This window comes from Ruditapes philippinarum, unplaced genomic scaffold (genome assembly GCF_026571515.1).
Source record: "Ruditapes philippinarum isolate M1 unplaced genomic scaffold, ASM2657151v2 ctg4159_1_1_1_1, whole genome shotgun sequence".
Classification (NCBI taxonomy): Eukaryota; Metazoa; Mollusca; class Bivalvia; order Venerida; family Veneridae; genus Ruditapes; species Ruditapes philippinarum.
The window spans coordinates 62,102-84,189 of record NW_026862940.1 but is presented as its reverse complement, the minus strand read 5'-3'; the positions used below and the strand labels follow the sequence as shown (position 1 = coordinate 84,189).

The following is a 22,088-nucleotide window of genomic DNA, read 5'->3' as shown; positions in this document are numbered from 1 at the left end:
AGTTCTAACTTTGAAACTAACTTTTTACATTTAGATCAAACTAATTGAGTTGATTTAAGATAAATAAAATTGTCGTTTAAAATTCTTCAATTAATAAACGTCAACTAATGTTTTCTACGTCATTTGTAAATAAAGTTTTCAAATATATGACAATTTTTAAATAGGTATATCTCAATAAATAACCATTTGATTTAAAAATAGTTTTCACTAAGTTATTAAGAATCAGAAAGAAAATCGCTACAAAAATGAGATAAAAACCCAATATCGAAAAAACTGTCATTAAGACCGGTTTTTTCGCGTCGTGCGTCATATGTATCTTAATGTATATCAATACTTAGATGGCGATTTAAATGCACGTAAATGCAAGTTAATTTCAGATGTAATATTTTATACCGAAATTCATTATTATATAGACTTTTTTTAAATTTCTAGAAACAACAAAGATATTGAGAGATATATATTGGGAGATCTCCTGTAGTATTATGCTGTATTCATAGTATCCATATTTTAAATGGTCGTTTGAACAATAATTTTGCAGGTTATTTTACTTGTTTAACTTACTATAGTGCAGGTGTGGTTGACTGTGGTCTCGTCAGATATTTTTTCTCATAAAAGTAGTTTTAACGTTGAAGAGCGTCACGAATCAGATCATTTACCATTTTGTGCAAGATTGACTTAGAGTAATGGCGACCATTTGTTAGATACAACAATTAAAAAAGAAACGTCTAATGAAGTAAATGTCGACAAATATAGATGGAATGATAGGCATGTGGCGGATTTCTTACATTTATTTACCGCGAATTATTTATAATAGAAAAAGAAAGACACTTAGGTCTTGATAAAGATTAAAGGTTGTGTACATATTGCCACCCAGAAACAATGTTTATTCTATTTAAAACGAAGAGCATTTCCTGATTATTTGCCCTTTGAACAGCGCTATAAGAGAAACTTAGTTCAAAGCAAAATGGTTAGGTGCTCCAGTAACTAATGAGTTATTTATATCCTTATTATGAGTGATAAAGAAACTGACAGCATTTTCTCATTAACAAGATTTTAAATGTTGAATTAAATGAATCATTTAATTCAAACAAACCGACATATACACCTCAATCATTGTCAAATATCTTCCTAATTAAAACACTTTGATACATGTATATCTCTGTTCATAAGGCAGATACTTAAAAACAAGTTTTATACAATATGTTTATGATGTTGATTTAAAACATGAATAACGACGTTATGTTTATGATCTGATTTAAGAAAATGAATAACGACGCTACTCTATAACTAAAGTTGATACCATTTTGAATGAACTTTGGACCAGAAGCCTTATAATGCAATAAAACTTTGTTGTTTTGTTGTCGTTGTTGTTGTTGTTGTTTTTGTTATTATTTTATCAAATAGCAGCAAACTACAAGAAAACAAAATGAGAGCTGAAAATAAAATTATATTTTAGCGAACTATTGTATGCTTCATATTAATACTTCATATCTACATGTAACTGTGACCATAAAATGTGAAGTTTGCCTTTCCATATAACTTATATAGTGAATCTTTGTTGTATATACTACTACTTTACTTCTCCTGTTTATAAATAAAACTATGCTAGGTGTCATAAATTTAAGTGATTTAATATTCTTAAACCCAGTTTTTAACTTCATCTCTTTGAGTATATAATACGATCAAGCGATTGCTTGAATTGAAATTTATTTTAAATGACTAACAATAATAATAAAAACAAAACATTTAATCTTAATATCTATACGTGTACCTATGTTCAAATGAGCAAACAATGAAAATAGCAGTGACATTCATTTACTTTTGAAAATGTGTCAGAGTTTAATCGTATTCCATTTCATGCACAGTGCGTTAACGGAGTGCATGTATTATTTATCTACATTCACTGTCTGTCTAGAGCATGCTCGTTGATTGCCTCATTTTTATATGGTTTAAGGGAAAGAGATAACGATAGACAGGCCATATACATTGGTTGCTTTTTCTCGGGTTTAATATTGTGACGACAGGGAACGTGTTTGTACTTTTCGTCCATGATAGATGATATGATGAGAGAAATAACATCAAAACATTCGGAAATCTTATTTATACTCGTGGATTAAGCCCCCTCGTACAGATCAGATAGCCTCGTGTTTTGATGCTCTTCTATTACTAATATACTCATATATGTTTAAGACGTAGAGGTAAATTTTATATAAGACTTAAACAACAATAATATTTGATAAAGATTACAAGAAACATACAAACAATATTTTACTAATATTTCTAAAGTACAAAATATTTACTCCCAAAATAAAATAATCATTGTCCTAAATGTTATGTTGAAGAATTACTTTCTTTTTGTTACCTCCCTTTACATTTATAACACCAATATCCACAAGGAAAATTAACCTACGTTCATGATTTGTTCAAAAATGATAATTTTACTTTTATTAAAACGAAAAAACTATAATTTCCTTGCTTTCTGTAAGAAAAAAAAATGGCGAAGTATCAAAATAATTTCTAAACATGCGCTTATAATACAAAACTTTTGGAGGTCATAAAATACATGTTTAAGATGTTGGCCCGGGCTTACTGACCGACCTTACCACAGAATGCTGCCACTTGTTCAGTGGTAGTATAATTAAATCAACAAAGAGTATGGAAACAAAAGTATGTTTATTTCCTAACCGTTTTGGTTTGCAAAAATGATTTTAAGATCATTAATAAACAGCTTTTGTTTTCTTTAATGATAGTGAAATTTGCTTCGTTGTTACATACACTGTTATTTTTAATACAAGAACGACATACGATTGTATTTATGCGTCAGCCATAATATCTTCAAGTTCTTTTTCTAACTCATCAGCTAGCTCCATAACCTTTTTAACATTTCCGTCTGTCAAATCAATTACATCTAATACAAAAAACAAGACATCTAGCGGCAGAGCTACTATAGCGACAGTGTGGCTTACAAAACGAGCAGTCCGGCCAAGTTTTAAAAGACTGGCTGCGACTTTTTCAGATACAATAAGCTCACGAGCAACGAAAGACCCAAGACTGACACCACCAGGAATGCTCTTTCCAATCTTAACACCACATTTTATTCCTTCTGTTAACGATATTTCATTAGCTTTATCCACAGCCTTTTTCAGTGCATCAAACGATACTCTATCCTTATCTAAAGCTTCCTGAACACTACCAATGTATATGTCTCTATAAAATGATTGGTTATGGTTGCGCCAATTGATGTTACTCCGCCAGCAACAGCAACTCCTGTAAGTGCAAATGCAGGAACAAGGGATCCACCAAACGTGAAAGGTGCTATAAAATAACATGCAGCCGCACCTAAACCGGCTGCAACACTTGTTCCACCCCCGACAGCACTTGCAATTTTCGCGTTCTTAGCATGTTCATTCATGTTCTCCCCAAGTTGTCGAAGTTCCTTTATGGTTTCTTTTCTATCACTTGCCCATGTTGAGACTGGATCGGCCTGAAATTCAAAATATTAAATTAAAGATATGAAAAATGAAATGTAGACAACACAACTGTACGTTATAATTAATGCCGAGCAGACTTTCAAGGCAGAACTAACTAACAAATACTGTAAGCCACACTACACTACACGTCAGAGTAAGATTATATTATATATATAAATATATTTATTAAATTATACAAAAGTTAAAACAACATGTAGCAGGTATTTTACTACAATAAAAATATGGAAATGGATGATCCCCGATAATGCAGAAGCATTATAATCCTTTTTTTTATTAACAACAAAATTACAGAAAATTGCAGACTTTGTTTGACACAGTCTGCTCATGAGGGATAATTGAAAAGTTTCCCAATGTAAAAATATGGTGAAAGATACTGCAAAATCAGTCATTAATCGCACAAAACATGTAAATCATATTATTTGAATCTCGAACCTTTTTGCTTTTTTAAATCATAGAACATTCTGCTAAAGTTTGATTGTCTTGGATTTTCTTGCTCATCTCGAGACATGCAATTTTAAATACAGTAAAGTATTGAAATGGCGTTATAACGCGAATAAAGGCGTTATGACGTGAATTAAAGGCGTTATAACGCGAAACAAGAAGTACGTTACTACGACTTTGGTTTTGTGTAATAACGTAAAGCTGTAATGCAAAAAGAAAATCTATTTCCATTCTAGATAACGTGTTTATAAAAAGAGAACTATTAAACATTTGTTGAACTACATTAAGTGTATAAGTTATTTTTCTAACGTCATTTTGTTTACCGACGGCATATCAGCAACATGAGAAGGTCAAAGTCTTTCTTGCGCTCGATAAAACCACTGGGCGCCTCTGGCTCACGACTTAGCACGTACACAGACACGGGGAGATTCAAGCTGCCGTCGTTGATAAAATTACCCCCGCCCCCTTGGACCCCTACCAGGACTCTACGCTGGACCTGCCAGGTAGCCTAAAGCGGTCCCTCTAACCCCCGCGTAAGTGAAAACAATCAATTTATGCCTTGCTACGCCCGTAGATTATCGTTTTACGTTATACCGCTCAGTATAATTTTGTTTATTTGTTTGCTTGTTTGGATTTTACGGCACGTTAACACATAAATGGCCATATCGTGTCGAATGCTATAATAGGCTTAAAATATTATGAAAAACTTTGCAAATGATAATAAAAAAGAGCCATATAGATCCTTGAATACAAGTTTATCTCTTTCAAATAATCGATGATGTAATCAGAATGCAATTGACAGGTTAATAAAATCAAACAATATTTAGGTTAATACGCATAAAATATAGTACATTTGGAATATGAAAAGAAAAGTGTGTTTCCTAGAACTTATCTCATTTAAATGTTTAGTAATCTGTTCTACGAAACATACTTTCCTTTTCGCTATAATGCTCAGTATAACTATATCATATACACAAATTTACTCGCATCTCGTGAAACCGAAAGTCTATCGAAGGTTGATAATTATATTGTATGCTCAGTATGCAATTGACAGGTTAATAAAATTAGATATAAAGCTTAAAGACCTGTATGTTATAATTGAGGTTGCACACTCAAGTGAAATTATGGTTATAAAACAATTTTCAAACATCGAAGAATACGTAAAATATGTACTGCAAATTTTTGTACATATTATATTTAATCATTAAGATATATGCATTTATTTCTTATTGAAAAATGTGACTTGGACATAATAGAAAATATTTTTTTTTATAACCTCCCTTTATTTACATGAAATAGTAATTCGGTAATATCTGTATTAATAATGCTTTTTGGAACTTACAAAATTGATACATCATGTTTAAGATTTAAAACCATAAAAAAATGTGTGTTATAAGATATTTAATATGCTTAAAATACAGTAATAGTACATGAATGCTGTTAATCAAATTACACATGTAAACAAAATTCGAAACTGATTTTATTTTACATACAGTTTATATCAAAAAAGTCTTAAACATATTGGTTTTGTTTTTGCAAGGTTTTTCTGTTGTTGATTTATATATATATATTCCTTTTTTATTTCGATTTTTTTTAAATCAAGCAGTAGTGCATTATTGGAATAAGATCATTTTATGCATATGTAAAATATATAAGGATAAAAAACAATAAATACTTTTCTTGTTTATACAATCTATTGACGATCAAAACTTTTAATATACTATATATGTATCTTTATCAAGAAATGCAATATAAAAAGTGTAACTTACCATTTTCAATGATTTCAATGATTCTTCAGAATTCTTTATTGAAAAATACCTCTTAGACACTCTAGCAAATACCGACAGACACTGAGAATACCTATTAATATACCTAACTTTCTCTGACTTTTGAATGTGAGGAATTGTACTTTTCCTATCTTTTTTATTTTGTCTATAATTTTTGTATATCTAGGAAACTGTGGCACGTTATAAACAGGGAAGTTCATTTACTTAACTTCATCGTGGGATATCTAATGAACTATATGTTAGGTGATGTTGGATTCTTATCTGATTTAAATGTTTAATAATTGCATTCGTTTTCTAATTGAATTCTATATAGAACATTACTCCAATGTTAATAATCTATCCTCGTTGATTCATTTCAACGAAAAACATAACAATTTGACAGTGATGAAAATGTAGTCTAACAATAGTTTAAAATATCATTCAGTGAGAATATTAAACCGCATTTAATGACACTGGTCAATTTTTTTCTCATTTCGTTATAAAACAATTGGGTCATTAACAGCCAATGTCATTCACAGGTCAGTTATTTTTAGATATGAAAATTCCTCATCACGCAGCCAGTAAAGATCACATAGAATCAGCATTTCCATGGCACCCTGGTTCTGATTAAGGCAAAGGCGTGCAAACTTCAAGTACAATATTTAGCCCTTCATCATCACCTAAAATATCAGATTTCATTAATGAAACTACTTACTGTTGTGTCTATATGCACTATATGCATTTTGTTTCAATTATGTGGCAATCAACAAATAAATCTAAACACGGAATAAAATAATATGAAGACTCGGATATACCGGCTAGAAAATTAATAACTATATAGAGGATTTTTTGGTGTAAGATAAAGATATATTATTATATTTCACCGAGAGAAGATTTCATATTTTCATTTGATCATAAATGTAAATCTAAAACATTTTTATTAATTTCATGCTTTTTAAGAGGAAGAGCAAAATAGAAAAGGGGTGGATTAGAGTTGGTGTTGGGCAACTGGTCATTGATTTTGTCATGGTGTAAAGAATCATTGGAGTTTGTCCTTGCTAACATGTTATATTTTTGTCTTAAGCGGCGACTTAAATCTAGATTAAAATTCAGAATCTATAGCTCCGAATTATAAATTTCTACAACACTTTAAGTATTCGGTTGGTTTTAAAAACAATTCTTTTCCTACTGTTTAAATAAACATTCATGAAAATTTAGGAATAAGACCATCGTAGAGCTTTCTTCTTCAAATGGTATCGCAAAATCAGTTTGCATTGTAGCCCTGTCCGCGGTGTTATATGTCATTTCTGTGTCTCCTGGACAATATATGGGCAAAATATATGTCAACAGTGTGATTCATCCGCGGCATCCCCTCTTCTTGAAAAAGAAACCGCGCTGAGTGCACTGTAAATATTAGCGATACCTAGTCCGTGTGCGTTTACAAATGTTTTTAAACATTCAACAATAAGTATAAAAATCCAAATTGTAATGGTATGAAACCATTTATGTCCTCGGTATTTCTTGGAAAATAAATGAGCAAAATATCTGTCAACAGTGTGATTCATTCCCGGGATCCCCGTCTTTAAAGAAAATAGAAACCGTGCTGTACATATTAGCGATGACTGCAAATGTTAGCGAAGATTTGTCCGTGCGTTTGCACACGTTATCAAATATAATACAAAAAAGTAGACAGATCCAAATTGGCGTATCATGCAACCATCGTATAAATGCGAAAACATATCACTTCTAAGTAAAAGTATATCAGAAAAATATGGGACGAACAAACGTTGTCAGTAGGCGATGTGTTTTAGATCAAAGACGATCAAAAAACCAGAACGTCAGCTGAGAGGGAACGTCCGTCCTTTATCACAAAATTGTTCGAACTACTCTTCAAACAATACTGGTGCAATTTCATTCAAACTTTACAGGAATGATACGTACCAAGTCCAGTATTTCGTATCGTCGGCATTTTGCAATTCAATGACTTTTTTGGGCTACCTTTCTTATACTACTGAAGCATTTTGAATTAAATTTAACAGAATTGATTCGCACCTCAAGTTCTTGTGCAAATTACACGGCTGTTTCAACTGAATAACGTTTCGCTGAGTTATGGTCCTTGAATGTAAAAGGCATTTTGACCGGTTTTTGTGTCGCTTTCTACACAATAGCTGGTACATGCTACAAAGTAGCCACAATTTATATAGATCACTTAGCTATAGTCTGCCTCTCCTAAGACACTGCTGGTGCAATTTCAAACTTTAAAGGAATGATCAGTACCAGGTTAATTTATGCATATCGTCCGCATTTTTTAGGGTTAATAATTTTTGTCATAGTTGTGGCCTTTCATTTACTGTAGTTAATCAATTAGCAGCAAACTGCAGCAAAGCAAAATGAGCTGAAATCAAATTCTATTATAGTAAAATATAATAATTGCTGTATTATTATTCTGCTACATATCTCACTGTAAACATCATATCCTACATACATATCCTTTTACAAATAGTGCTTGGTGAATATATGTGTGTCACAAATTAAAGCGATTCTATATTCTTAAACCCAGTTTAACGTCATCTGTTTCGGCATATCATACAATCAAGCAATTGATTGAATTAATGTTTTTTAATGTTAAAAAAAAATCTTAATATCTAAACATGTATTTATATTCAAAGTAAGCCATTAGTGAAATAAGCAGTTAAATTCAGTATTATGAGTGATAAACTCATATATGCCTAAGGCTTAGATGTAAATTTTTATATTTTCTGACATTAAACAACAATAATATTTGATGCAAAAATTAGAAACCTACAAACAATATATAACCAGTTTTCATAAGTACAAGATATTACCCCCCCCCCCAAAAAAAAATAAATAAATGAATAAAAATGTTAATAATAATCAATGTCCTAAATGCTAACGGATTATTTTCTTTTTATTACCTCCCATTACTGTAATAACACAAATTTCGTCACGGACAATTAACCTACGTTTATATAATTTGTTCAAATGTAATAATACTACTTTTTAAACGTGAACACTATAGTTCCACTGCTTTTTGTACGGTAAGAAATAACCTGACCATCTATCAAATGAAAGTAATAAACATGCTCTTATAATACACTTTCCCTTGCCTCTGCTCTGTGTTTATTGCCATATTACCCCAAATAATAACATTGGCCGTTTCTGTGATATTTCTGTTGCATTGGCCATATAAACGAGTAAAAGATACCATATAAATTGTTTTCATCTTTATAAACCATTTTCCTCTTTATAAACTAAAATTATGGACCGAATGAAGGTGTTAAAATACATGTTTAAGATGTTGGCCCAGGCGTCCTGACCGACCTTACCACAGTATGCTTCCACTTTTAAAATGGTAGTATATTTAAATCAACAAAGAATTTAGAAAGTACATTATGTTTATTTCTAAACATTTTTAGTTCACAAATGTTTTTAAAATCATTAAAAACAGCATTGGTTTTCTTTATAATGATAGTGTTATTTACTTCGTTGGTTGTTATTCAAACTGTTATTTTTTCAATACAAGATCGACATACACCTGTATTTATGCGTCAGCCATTATATCTTCAAGTTCTTTTGCTAACTCATCAGCTAGCTCCAAAACCTTTTTAGCAGCCTTGGAAACATTTCCTTTTGACAAATCAATTAGATCTTTTACAAAAAACAAAACATCTAGCGGCACAGCTACTATAGCAACAGCATAGCCAGCAAAACGAACAGTCTGGCCAAGTCTTAAGAGAGTGACTGCGACCTCTTCAGGCAACACAAGCATACGAGCAACGGTTGTCCCAATTTTAAGATTACCGGAATATTCGTTCCAATATTTACACCACCCTCTATTCCTTCTGCTAACGATATCTCCTTAGCCTTATCAATAGCTTTCTTCAGTGCATTAAACGATGATATGTCCTTATCAAGAGCTTCCTGTACTCTTCCAATATAACCTTTCTCTATAAAATGATTTGTTATGGTTGCGCCAAAAGATGTTACTCCTCCAGCAACAGCAACTCCTGTAAGTGCAACTGCAGGAACAAGGGATCCACCAAACGTGAAAGGTGCTGCAACATAACACGCAGCCGCACCTAAACCGGCTGCAACACTTGTTCCACCCCCGACAGCACTTGCAATTTTCGCGTTCTTAGCATGTTCATTAATGTTCTCCCCAAGTTGTCGAAGTTCTTTTATGGTTTCTTTTCTATCACTTGCCCATGTTGAGACTGGATCGGCCTGAAATTCAAAATTTTAAATTAAAGATTCCAAAAATGAAATGTAGACAACACAACTGTACGTTGTACCTAATGCTGAGTAGACTTGCAAGGCAGAACTAACTACAAAATAATGTAAGCCACACTACACTACACATAAGAGAATGATCTTATATAACTATATTAATATACTTACATATAACTATATTAATATACTTACATAATTCTATCAAATAAACCGCGGCGCAGGAGTTTAATAAAGCCATTTAATCAAAACGATATTACACTAGTGAAATAACACTTTGACATGACGCCATTTGCGCTATATAGAAACATAGCGTTTAAGCGCGCTAATGTCAGCGTTACACTATAGGCGCGTCATTGAAAAATTACTCATTATAACAGTTTACTGTTCTTATTTTATATATGTGATAAATAGAGTATTATATTCGTGTAGATTCAATACTAAATTTATTGAACTCGTTGAATAAAACAATATTATGCTCGCCATAGGATCGCATAATATAATTTTATTCCACTCGTTCAATAAATTAAGTATTAAACTACACTCATTCAATATCCTCTATATACAAAAGTTAAAATAATATGTTGCAGGTATTTTACTACAATACAAACACATGGAAATGGGTGATCCCCGATAATGCAGAAGCATTATGAACAACAAAATTATAGAAAATTGCGAACCTTGTTTGACAGAGTCTGTTCATGAGGGATAATGAAAAAGTTTCCCACAGTATAAATTAAGTGATAGATACTGCAAAATCAGTCATAAATCGCACAAAACATGTAAATCATTACTTGAATCTCGAACCTTTTTGTTTGTTTTAAATCGGAGAACATTTTGCTGAAGTTTGATTGTCTTGGATTTTTTTGCTCATCTGGAAACGTGCAGTTTTAATTACAATTAAGTATTGGAATGGCGTAAGTAATAACGCAAATAAAGGCATTATAACGCGAATCAAAGGCGTTATAACGCGAAAAAGTACGTTACTACGACGTTTGTTCTGCGTAATAACGCAATACTATAATGCAAAAAGAAAATCTATTTCCATTCTAACGTGTTTATTAAAAGAGAGCTAATAAAAATTTATTGAAATACATTGAGCGTAGACGTTATTTTCCTAACGCCATTTTGTTTATCGACGGCATATAGCAACATTAAAAGGCCAAAGTCTTTCTTGCGCTCGACAAATACCACTGGGCGTCTCTCTGGCTTACGACTTTTTCACATACACAGACACAGGGAGATTCAAGCTGCCGTCGTTGATAAAATTACCCCCGCCCCCTTGGACCCCTACCAGGACTCTACGCTGGACATGCCATGTAGCCTAAAGCGGTTCCTCTAACCCAACAATCAATTTCTGCCTTGCTACGCTCGTAGTTTATTGTTTTACGTTATACCGCTCAGTATAATCAGAATGCAATTGACAGGTTAATAAAATCAAACAATATGTAGGTGAATACGCATAAAATATAGTACATTTGGAATATGAAAAGAAAAGTGTGTTTCCTATAACTTATCTCATTTAAATGTTTAGTAATCTGTTCTACGAAACATACTTTCCTTTTCGCTATAATGCTTAGTATAACTATATCATATACACAAATTAGATTTTATCGCATTTACTGTATAAATCTCGTGAAACCGAAAGTCTATCGAAGGTTGATTTTTATATTGTATGCTTTGATCGTATAATCAGTATGCAATTGACAGGTTAATAAAATTAGATATAAAGCTTAAAGATCCTGTATGTTATAATTGAGGTTGCACACTCAAGTGAAATTATGGTTATAAAACAATTTTTAAACATCGAAGAATATGTAAAATATGTACTGCAAATATTTGTACATATTATATTTAATCATTAAAATATATGCATTCATTTCTTATTAAAAATTTGACTTGGACATAATAGAAATTATTTGTTCTATAACCTCCCTTTATTTACATGAAATGGTAATTCGGTAATATCTGTATTAATAATGCTTTTTGGAACTTGCAAAATTGATACATCATGTTTAAGATATAAAACCATAAAAATTTGTGTTATAAGATCTTTAATATGCTTAAAGTACAGTAATAGTGCATGAATGCTGTTAATCAAATTACACATGTAAACAAAATTCGGAACTGGTTTTATTTGACATACAGTTTAATATCCAAAAAGTCTTAAACATATTGGTTTGTTTTTACAAAGTTTTTCTGTTGTTGATTTTTATGTATTTATTCCTTTTTTATTTTGATATTTTTTAAATCAAGCAGTAGTGCCATATTGGAATAAAATCATTTTATGCATATGTAAAATATAAGGATAAAAACAATAAATTTCCTGTTTATACAATGTATTGACGATCAAAAACTTTTGATATATATATATATATATATATGTATCTTTATCAAGAAATGTAATAAAAAAAGTGTAACTTACCATTTTCAATGATTTCAATGATTCTTCAGAATTCATTACTGAAAAATACCTCTTAGACACTCTAGCAAATACCGACACAGACACTGAGAATACCTATTAATATACCTAACTTTCTCTGACTTTGGAATGTGAGGAATTGTACATTTCCTATTTTTTGTATTTCTAGGATCACTGTGGCACGTTATAAACAGGGAAGTTTATCTACTTAACTTCATCGTGGGATATCTAATGAACTATATATTAGGTGATGTTGGATTCTTACCTGATTTAAAAGTTTAAGCATTGCATTCGTTTTCTAATTGAATTCGATATAGAATATTGCTCCAATGTTAATAATCTATCCTCGTTGATTCATTTCAACGAAAAACATAACAATTCGACAGTAATGAAAATGTAGTCTAACAATAGTTTAAAATATCATTCAGTGAGAATATTAAACCGCTTTTAATGACACTGGTCAATTTTTTTCTCATTTCGTTATAAAACAATTGGGTCATTAACAGCCAAGGTCATTCACAGGTCAGTTATTTTTAGATATGATCATTCCTCATCACGCAGCCAGTAAAGATCAAATAGAATCAGCTTTCCCTGGCACCCTGGTTCTGATTAAGGCAAAGGCGTGCAAACTTCAAGTACAATATTTAGCCCTTCATCATCTCCAAAAATATCAGATTTCATTAATGAAACTACTTACTGCTGTGTCTATATGCACTATATGCATTTTGTTTCAATTATGTGGCAATCAACAAATAAATCTAAACAGGGAATAAAATAATATGAAGACTCGGATATACCGGCTAGAAAATTGATAACTATATAGAGGATTTTTTAGTGTAAGATAAAAATATATTATTATATTTCACCGAGAGAAGATTTCATATTTTCATTTGATCATAAATGTAAATCTAAAACATTTTTTTTTATTAATTTCATGCCTTTTAGGAGGAAGAGCAAAAAAGAAAGGGGGTGAACGCAACTGGTCATTGATTTTGTCATGGTGTCAAGTGTCCTTGCTAACATGTTAAATTCTTTTAGTCTTAAGCGGCGACTTAATCTAGATTAAAATTCAGAATCTATAGCTCAGATTTATAAATTTTTGGTTTGGTATTTGGTTGGTTTTAAACACAATTCTTTTCCTACTGTTTAAATAAACATTCATGAAAATTTAAGAATAAGACCGTAGAGCTTTCATCTTCAAATGGTAACGCAAAATTAGTTTGCATTGTAGCCCTGTCCGCGGTGTTATATGTCACTTCTGTGTCTCCTGGACATTATATGGGCAAAATATATGTCAACAGTGTGATTCATTCCCGGGATCCCCGTCTTTAAAGAAAAAAGAAACCGTGCTGTACATATTAGCGATGACTGCAAATGTAAACGAAGATTTGTCCGTGCGTTTGCACACGTTATCAAATATAATACAAAAAAGTAGACAGATCCAAATTGGCGTATCATGCAACCATCGTATAAATGCGAAAACATATCACTTCTAAGTAAAAGTATATCAGAAAAATATGGGACGAACAAACGTTGTCAGTAGGCGATGTGTTTTAGATCAAAGACGATCAAAAAACCAGAACGTCAGCTGAGAGGGAACGTCCGTCCTTTATCACAAAATTGTTCGAACTACTCTTCAAACAATACTGGTGCAATTTCATTCAAACTTTACAGGAATGATACGTACCAAGTCCAGTTGTTCGTATCGTCGGCATTTTGCAATTCAATGATTTTTTTCGGGCTACCTATCTTATACTCCTGAAGCATTTTGAATTAAATTTAACAGAATTGATTCGCACCTCAAGTTCTTGTGCAAATTACACGACTGTTTCAACTGAATAACGTTTCGCTGAGTTATGGCACTTGAATATAAAAGGCATTTTGACCGGGTTTTGTGTCGCCTGTTACACAATAGCTGGTACATGCTACAAAGTAACCACAATTTATTCAGATCACTAAGCTATAGTCTACCTCTCCTTAGACACTACTGGTGCAATTTCAAACTTTACAGGAATGATCAGTACCAAGTTAGTGTATGCATATTGTCCGCATATTTTAGGGTAAATCATGTTTGTCACAGTTGTTGCCTTTCAATTAGTTAATCAATTAGCAGCAAAGCAAAATGAGCTGAAATCAAATTTTATTATTGTACAATATAATGATTAATATACTTAATATACTTGAACTATTCTTCTGCTACTGTAGCGTGTACTGTGCATTAGAATATTTAATCTATTGCTACAAAATAAAATCAGATAAATGTTGATACTCTTAAATGCAAATACATGTATTTTTTCTCGGGATACTTATCCTAGTGATTGGAAAATAACTAAAGAAACATTCATTGCAAAATAACAATCTTAATCTACTTCTTAAATCATTCAAAACTGTACATTCCAAAATAAACAATTTATATTTTCAAAAACAATTCTCAAACAAATATCAGTCGAAAGGTAAAACTATCTTTCATCCCCTACATTTACATTCCAACAACCTCATATCCTACATTTCTAAAACTTCGAACATTCATAAAAATAGTTCCTCATTAATAATTTGCCTTGTAAGTATAGCATCCTTAGTTCCAGATATCTGAGATTTCTGTGTACTAGTAACTATTATCTTTAAATTCAATCAAAATATTATTTCTCATCAACCGTTGGCACGAGAGGTCTTACTGAAACAATAGAACACTTCTGTACCAGATATCTGAGATTTCTGTGTACAGGAAAATGTTAAGTTACTTTATCAATACGATCCGACACTTACAAGGACATAACCAAACAAAATTGATATATCTATTCTCCAAAATTACTTCAACATAAATATTTCTCCAGGTATGACAGTAGTAGTAAAACGTCATTGGTGTCACATATCTGAAATTTCTGTACACTAGTATGTATTTACTACGTCGTTCTCTTCTATACACAGACTAATAATATCAAAGCCTCGTTACCGCCCAATGGGCGGGTCACCTCGGGACGGATATTCCGATCCGAACCGCAAACATATGACAGATATTTTTTCTTGCATATTCTACCATATTCCATTTTATTTTAAATTTTTTATCTTTATTTTCAATGAAAATTTATATCATTACAACCGTAACTATTTTCTTCAACAGCGTATGAATTACAAAATCATTCATCACGGTAAAATGGCGTCATCTTTATCGTGCCATTGTACAGCACGCCACTCATCTGGAACCCCCCGTGCCAGATGAAATTTCCGGAAGGGGTAAAACTAACGGAAACGCCAGTCTGATATGCAAGAAATATTCAGACTAACTTAAAATTAAATACCAATATCTCAACTTTCTTCTATTAAACGTTGTTTTTATGAGGTTTCACAGAAACAGTTAGATATTTTTAGCACCTGATATCTGAGATTCTGTGTACCAGTAAATATAATACTGCTCTGATCTGCCTAACGGACGAAACAAAACTGACTCTTCACTTTTTTAATGCGTTTATTTAAGGTCGCCGCCGGAAAGCCCATATGGGCGACAGTACACTCAAGTCGGGCCATCCTAGAGCGTCCCGCCGAGATTTTTTCGTCGATTGTTTTCCAGCTTTTATTGATGGAGGAAGACCCCAGGTGCCCCTCCGGGCATTATTTCAGACTCGAGCGGGCACCCGGGTAGAACCACCGACCTTCCGTAAGCCAGCTGGATGGCTTCCTGACATGAAAGATTTCGACCCCAAGTGAGGATCGAACCTACAGCGGTGAGGGACCAGTGATCTCAAGTCAGCGACCTTAACCACTCGGCCACGGAGGCCCCTTTCTGACTCTTCAGCACTTCGTCCGCTCTATTTATATTGTTGATGCACCATCTCCGAAGTGAATAAAAACAATTATTTTGATTGGCTAATAAAAATAAAACATTTCTTGATACTGATTCTAACAAAATCTTATAAGCCTCTGTTACTTAAAGTTATTTCCAATATGAACTACTGTAACTTATAAACAATTTGAAGGATGCCCTTAGATTATCTGATTTGAAAGTTAAAATGATTAAAATACCTACTCTTTATACCATGATAAATTTACAAATACATTATTATTTTTTCCAATACAAATGGCGAACTTATAGAAAGGGGAGGCAATAAAGTTACCCATAAAATGCGTTTCCGTCACAATACCCACGCCTCCGACTTCAGGAGCCCCGCATGTTTCTGATTTAATATCTTTACCTATACATGATTAAAATGGTATGGAATCTTAAGCTTGGTTAAGCAAAAATACATTTCAGAATTTACAAAACAAATTACATAAAAAATCATTCGTATGCAATCACAAACTAAATATCAACCTAACTTTTCTTTAATTCGTTGAAACAAATATTCCAAAAATTACACAAACTTCATTCATTGCTTTTACATATAGACCCACATCAAAACATGGTTCAAAATTTCAAATTATATGTTCCACATAGTCTCTTATTTTGTTTCTAAAAGTACGTTTCCGTCACACTACATATTTCACTATAAACATAAAATTTAGTGAATCTTAATGGTGTAAATTATTATTGATAATTAACATCTCCTTTTTACAAATAGTGCTTGGTGAATATATGTGTGTCACAAATTTAAGCGATAAGATATTCTAAAACACAGTTCAACGTAATCTGTTTGGGTATGTCATACAATCAAGCAATTGATATAATTACAATTTATTTTTTGATTACTTATAATGTTTTAAAAAAAATTATAATTATATCTAAACATGTATTTATATACAAAGTAAGCCATTAGTGAAATAAGCAGTTAAATTCAGTATTATGAGTAATAAACTCATATCTATTATGCCTAAGGCTTAGATGTAAATTTCTATATATACTGACGTTAAACAACAATGTTTGATAAAAAATTAAAGAAACCTACAAGCAATATAAAACTATTTTTCATAAGTACAAAATATTAACCCCCCCCCCCCCCAAAAAAAAAGGAACAAAAAATAATAAATGTCTTTTAAGAGAAATGCTATGTTTACGGATAATTTTTAGAAATGATAGAAATACAACGTTTGGATTTGGCCTTTTCTGTGATATTTTTTGTTGCACTGGCCATATAAATCAGTACAAACCGGTTTCCTTTTTTTAAACTAACATCATGGACGGAATGAAGGTGATAAAATATATTTAAGATGTTGGCCAGGGCGTCCTGACAGACCTTACCACAGTATGCTTTATGCTTTTAAGTGGTAGTATAATTAAATCAACAAAAAAAGTTTAGAAAGTAAATTATGTTTATTTCTTAACCTTTTTTGTGGAAAAAAAAATGTTTTAAAAATCATTAAAAAACCAACATCTTTTTTCTTTATAATGATAGTGTTATTCGTTGTTACATATAGTGATATGTTATTTTCAATATAAGATCGACAGTATGCTTTTATCTATGCGTCAGCCATAATATTTTCAAGTTCTTTTTCTAACTCATCAGCTAGCTCCATAACCTTTTTAGCAGCCTCGGAAACATTTCCTTTTGACAAATCAAACATCTTTAACAAAAAACAAGACATCTAGCGGCAGAGCTACCATAGCAAAAGCGTGGCCAACAAAGCGAGCAGTCTGTCCAAGCCTTAAGAGAGTGGCTGCGGCTTCTTCAGGCAAAACAAGCATACGAGCTACGGTTGTCTCAAATTTGAGTTCACCGAGAATGCTCTTTCCTATCTTTACATCACTCTCTATTCCTTCTGCTAACGATATCTCCCTAGCCTTATCAATAGCCTTCTTCAGTGCATTAAACGATGATCTGTCTTTATCAAGAGCTTCCTGTACTCTTCCGATATAACCTTTCTCTATAAAATGATTGGTGATGGTTGCGCCAATTGATGTTATACCCCCAGCAACAGCTGCTCCTGTAAGTACAACTGCAGGAGCAAGGGTTGCACCAAACGTGAAAGGTGCTGCAATATAACATGCAGCCGCACCCAAACGGGCTGCAAAACTTGTTCCACCCCCGATAGCACTTGCAATTTTCGCGTTCTTAGCATGTTCATTCATGTTCTCCCCAAGTTGTCGAAGTTCCTTTATGGTTTCTTTTCTATCACTTGCCCATGTTGACCCTGGATCGGCCTGAAATTCAAAATTTTAAATTAAAGGTATAAAAAATGTTATGTAGACAACACAATTGTACGTTATAACTTATGCTGAGCAGACTTGCAAGTTGCAAGCCACACCACACAAGTTAGAGTATGAACTTATATATATATATATTATTTTATTTATATAATTATACATTATAAGTTAAAACAATCTGTTTTTACTACAATACAAAAACATGGAAATAGGTGATCCCCGATAATGCAGATGCATAATTAACAACAAAATTACAGAAAAAAATGCAGACTTTGTTCATGAGGGATAATGGAAAAGTTTCCCAAAGTAGAAAAAAATGGTGATATATACTGCAAAATCAGTCATAAATCGCACAAAACATGTAAATCATTAATTGAATCTCGAACCCTTTTGCTTTACATTTTGCTGTAGTTTGATTTTCTTGGATTTGTTTTGCTCATCTGGAGAAATGCAATTTTAAATACAATAAAGTATTGGAATGGCGTAATAACGCGAATGAAGGCGTTATGACGTGATAACGCGAAACAAGAAGTACGTTACTACGACTTTTGTTTTGCGTAATAACGCAACATTATTATACAAAAAGAAAATATATTTCCATTCTAACGTGTTTATAAAAAGAGAACTAATAAAAAAATTGTTGAACTACATTGAGCGTAGAAGTTATTTTCCTAACGCCATTTTGTTAATCGACGACATATCAGCAACATGAGAAGTCAAAGTTTTTCTTGTGCTTGACAAAGACCACTGGGCGCCTCTTTGGCCTCTCTGCACATACACAGACACAGGGAGATTCAAGCTGACGTCGTTGATAAAATTTCCCGCGCCCCCTTGGACCCTTACCATGGCTCTGCACTGGACGTGCCAGGGGGGGGGGGCTAAACTTTTTTTACGCTATACCGCTCAGTCCGTCCGTTCGTGCGTTAACGCGTTAACTTTTTTATTCAAATGTCTACTCCTCCAATTCCGCTTTGCAAAACTTAATGAAACCTGTTGGCAAGCTCTACCAAAGTTGTTAAAAGAATTAAATTCCTTGAAGATCTCTGGTTACCATGGCAACCAAAAGAGTTTATTTTCTAAAGAAAATCTTTTAAAAAAATTACGTGTCAAAAACCAGAAAGCTTAGAGTCTTGATATTTGGTATGTAACATGATCTAGTGGTCCTCTACAAAGATTGTTCAAATTATGGCCCTAGGTCAAAAGGGGTCCCGCCATGAAGGTTATTCAATTTTTGCAAAAAAGTCTTTAAAAATACTCTTGTCTAAAACCACAAAGCCTACAGCTTTGATAATTGGTATGTAACATCATCTAGTTGTCCTCTACAAAGATTGTTCAAATTATGCACCAAGGATCAAAATGAGCACTGCCAGGGAGTTTATCGGCTTCATATAAAGTTTTATAGTGAAAATCTTCTTCTCAAAATCCACAAGGCGTGGAGCCTCGATATTTTGTATGTAACATGATCTAGTGGTCCTCTACTAAGATTGTTTAAATTATGCCCCTAGGATGAAAAGGTGTCCTGCCAGGGGCTTATCGATTAAAAAAATATAATTCAAAACCTTTTTGTCAAAAACCACAAGGCCTACAGCTTTGATATTTGGTATGTAGCATCATCTACTCGTCCTCTAAAAAGAATATTCAAATAATGATCCTAAGGTTCAATGGGGCCCTGCCAGTGGATTCCTCAGACTTATATAAAGTTATATAAGGAAACCTTTTAAAAAAATCTTCTTTTCAAAGTCATAAAAGGCGTAGAGCCTTGATACTTGGTATGTAACATGAGCTAGTGGTCCTCTACAAAGATTGTTCAAATATGAAAAGGGGAACTGTAGAGTGACAAGGTGAGCTTTTGTGACACTGTTGTTTGTCGTCCGTTCGTCCGTGCATTTACTTTCTAGCTCGCCTGTCACAAAGTGACAAGGTGAGTTTTTGTGTTCGCTTTTCGTCGGGCGTCCGTCCGTCGTCTAAACTTTTACATTAAAGCCATTTTCATCCAAACTTCACAGAAATGTTCCATTGGTGGTCACCTTTGAAAATTGTTCAAAGAATTTAATTCCATGCAGAAGTCTGGTTGCCATGGCAAATATTCTTTTGAAAAACCAAAAGAGCTTGAGTTTAAAAATTTGTCATGAGGGTCAAAATCATTCTTGTTCATTGAGAGTTTTATATACAGGTGAGCGATTTCAGGGTCATCATGGCCCTCTTATTTTTGTTGTTGTTGTTTTGTTGTTTTTTTCTTTTGAATTTTTTGAAATCAAACTGTTGTGACATGTGGAAATTAAGTCATTGTATTCATGTGTAAACAAATAAGGACAAAAAATTACAGATACATGTCTTACATATTACAATCCATTGACGATAAAAAAAACTCTTTATATAACCACTTCTCTACATTTGGGATATGAAAATGAAAGTTTGCTCCCTAGAACTGTTTTTTTTTTTTTTTTTTTTTTTTTATTGCATTTCTTTACACTTTGTCATATTCTAAACAGGGAAGTTCATTTATTTTACTTTAACATGTGACATTTAGTGAACTATATCATGGGTGATAGCTTCTTATCTCGTTTAAAAGTTTAGGAATCTGTTCTAGGAAACATACTTTCCTTTTCGCTATAACGCTCAGTATAACTATTTCATAGACGCAATTTAGATTTAATCGCATCTTACTGTGTTAACCTCATGAAACCGAAAGTCTATCAAAGACTTATTATTATATTGTGTGTATTGTCCGAATAATCAGTATGCAATTAACGGGTTGATAAAATCAAACAATATGTATGTTAAAACACTTAAAATTCAGAAATAGTACATATAGATGCTGTAAATCAAGTTAAACATGTAAACAAAAATCGAAACTGGTTTTATGATTTAAATTAACAGTTTTTTACGTTAAGTTTAAGATTTAAACAGTCTTAAAACATTTTCGTTTTTACAACATTTTTTTTCTGTTGTGTTTTTTTTTCATTTATTTATCTATTCTTTTTCATTTTGAAAAATTTTAAATCCAGCAGAGGTGCCATATTGGAATAAAATCATTATATTTATGTGTAAAACAAATAATGATAGAAAAAATAATAAATACATTTCTTTCATATACAATCTATTGACGATCAAAAACTTATAATATATGTATATGTATCTTTATCAAAAAATGAAATTTAAAAAGTGTAACTTACCATTTTCAATAATTTCAATGAGTTTTCGAAATTCTTTATTGAAAATACCTCTAAGACACTCCAGCAAATACCGACAAAGACACTGATGATACCTATTTATATACCTACTTTGGAATGTGAGGAATTGTACTTTTCCTATTTTTTTTATTTTGTCTTTATTTTTTGTATTTCTAGGAAAACTGTAGCACGTTCTTAACAGGGAAGTTTATTTGTTGGATATCAAATGAATTATATGTTGGGGGATGTTGGATTCTTATCTAATTTAAAAGTTTAAGCATTGTATTCGTTCTCTTATTGAAATCAATATAGATTATTACTCCAATGCTAACAATTTATCCTCGTTGGTTCATTTCAACGAAAACATAACAATTCGACAGTGATAATAATGAAGTCTAACAATAGTTTAAAATATCACATATGAGAATATTTAACAACATTTAATGACACTGGCCAATTTCTCATTTCGTT

The 22,088-nt window shown here is 32.2% G+C and overlaps 3 protein-coding genes across 4 annotated transcripts; all 3 read right to left on the bottom strand.

The window, feature by feature from the left end:
- Positions 1–2,654: 2,654 nt before the first annotated feature.
- On the bottom strand, positions 2,655–21,762 carry LOC132720683 (uncharacterized). 2 transcript variants are annotated; one of them, XM_060704865.1, is made up of 3 exons: positions 21,621–21,762; positions 17,820–18,441; positions 2,655–2,873 (listed from the first exon to the last, which is right to left on the bottom strand). In XM_060704865.1, the coding sequence occupies exons 1-2, from the start codon at positions 21,621–21,623 to the stop codon at positions 17,857–17,859; spliced, it is 588 nt and encodes a 195-aa protein (XP_060560848.1). In that variant the 5' UTR covers positions 21,624–21,762; the 3' UTR covers positions 2,655–2,873; positions 17,820–17,856. The 2 variants fall into 2 exon arrangements, with proteins under 2 accessions (XP_060560848.1, XP_060560847.1); XM_060704864.1 differs by lacking the exon at positions 2,655–2,873 and having other exon boundaries at positions 16,673–18,441.
- Positions 2,886–5,857, bottom strand: LOC132720684 (uncharacterized). Its single transcript, XM_060704867.1, has 2 exons — positions 5,702–5,857; positions 2,886–3,484 (listed from the first exon to the last, which is right to left on the bottom strand). The coding sequence occupies exons 1-2, from the start codon at positions 5,702–5,704 to the stop codon at positions 3,173–3,175; spliced, it is 315 nt and encodes a 104-aa protein (XP_060560850.1). The 5' UTR covers positions 5,705–5,857; the 3' UTR covers positions 2,886–3,172.
- LOC132720674 (uncharacterized) lies at positions 8,644–12,532 on the bottom strand. The gene is made up of 2 exons (XM_060704852.1): positions 12,372–12,532; positions 8,644–9,943 (listed from the first exon to the last, which is right to left on the bottom strand). Exons 1-2 carry the CDS (start codon positions 12,405–12,407, stop codon positions 9,449–9,451), a joined length of 531 nt encoding a protein of 176 aa, XP_060560835.1. The 5' UTR covers positions 12,408–12,532; the 3' UTR covers positions 8,644–9,448.
- Positions 21,763–22,088: the final 326 nt, after the last annotated feature.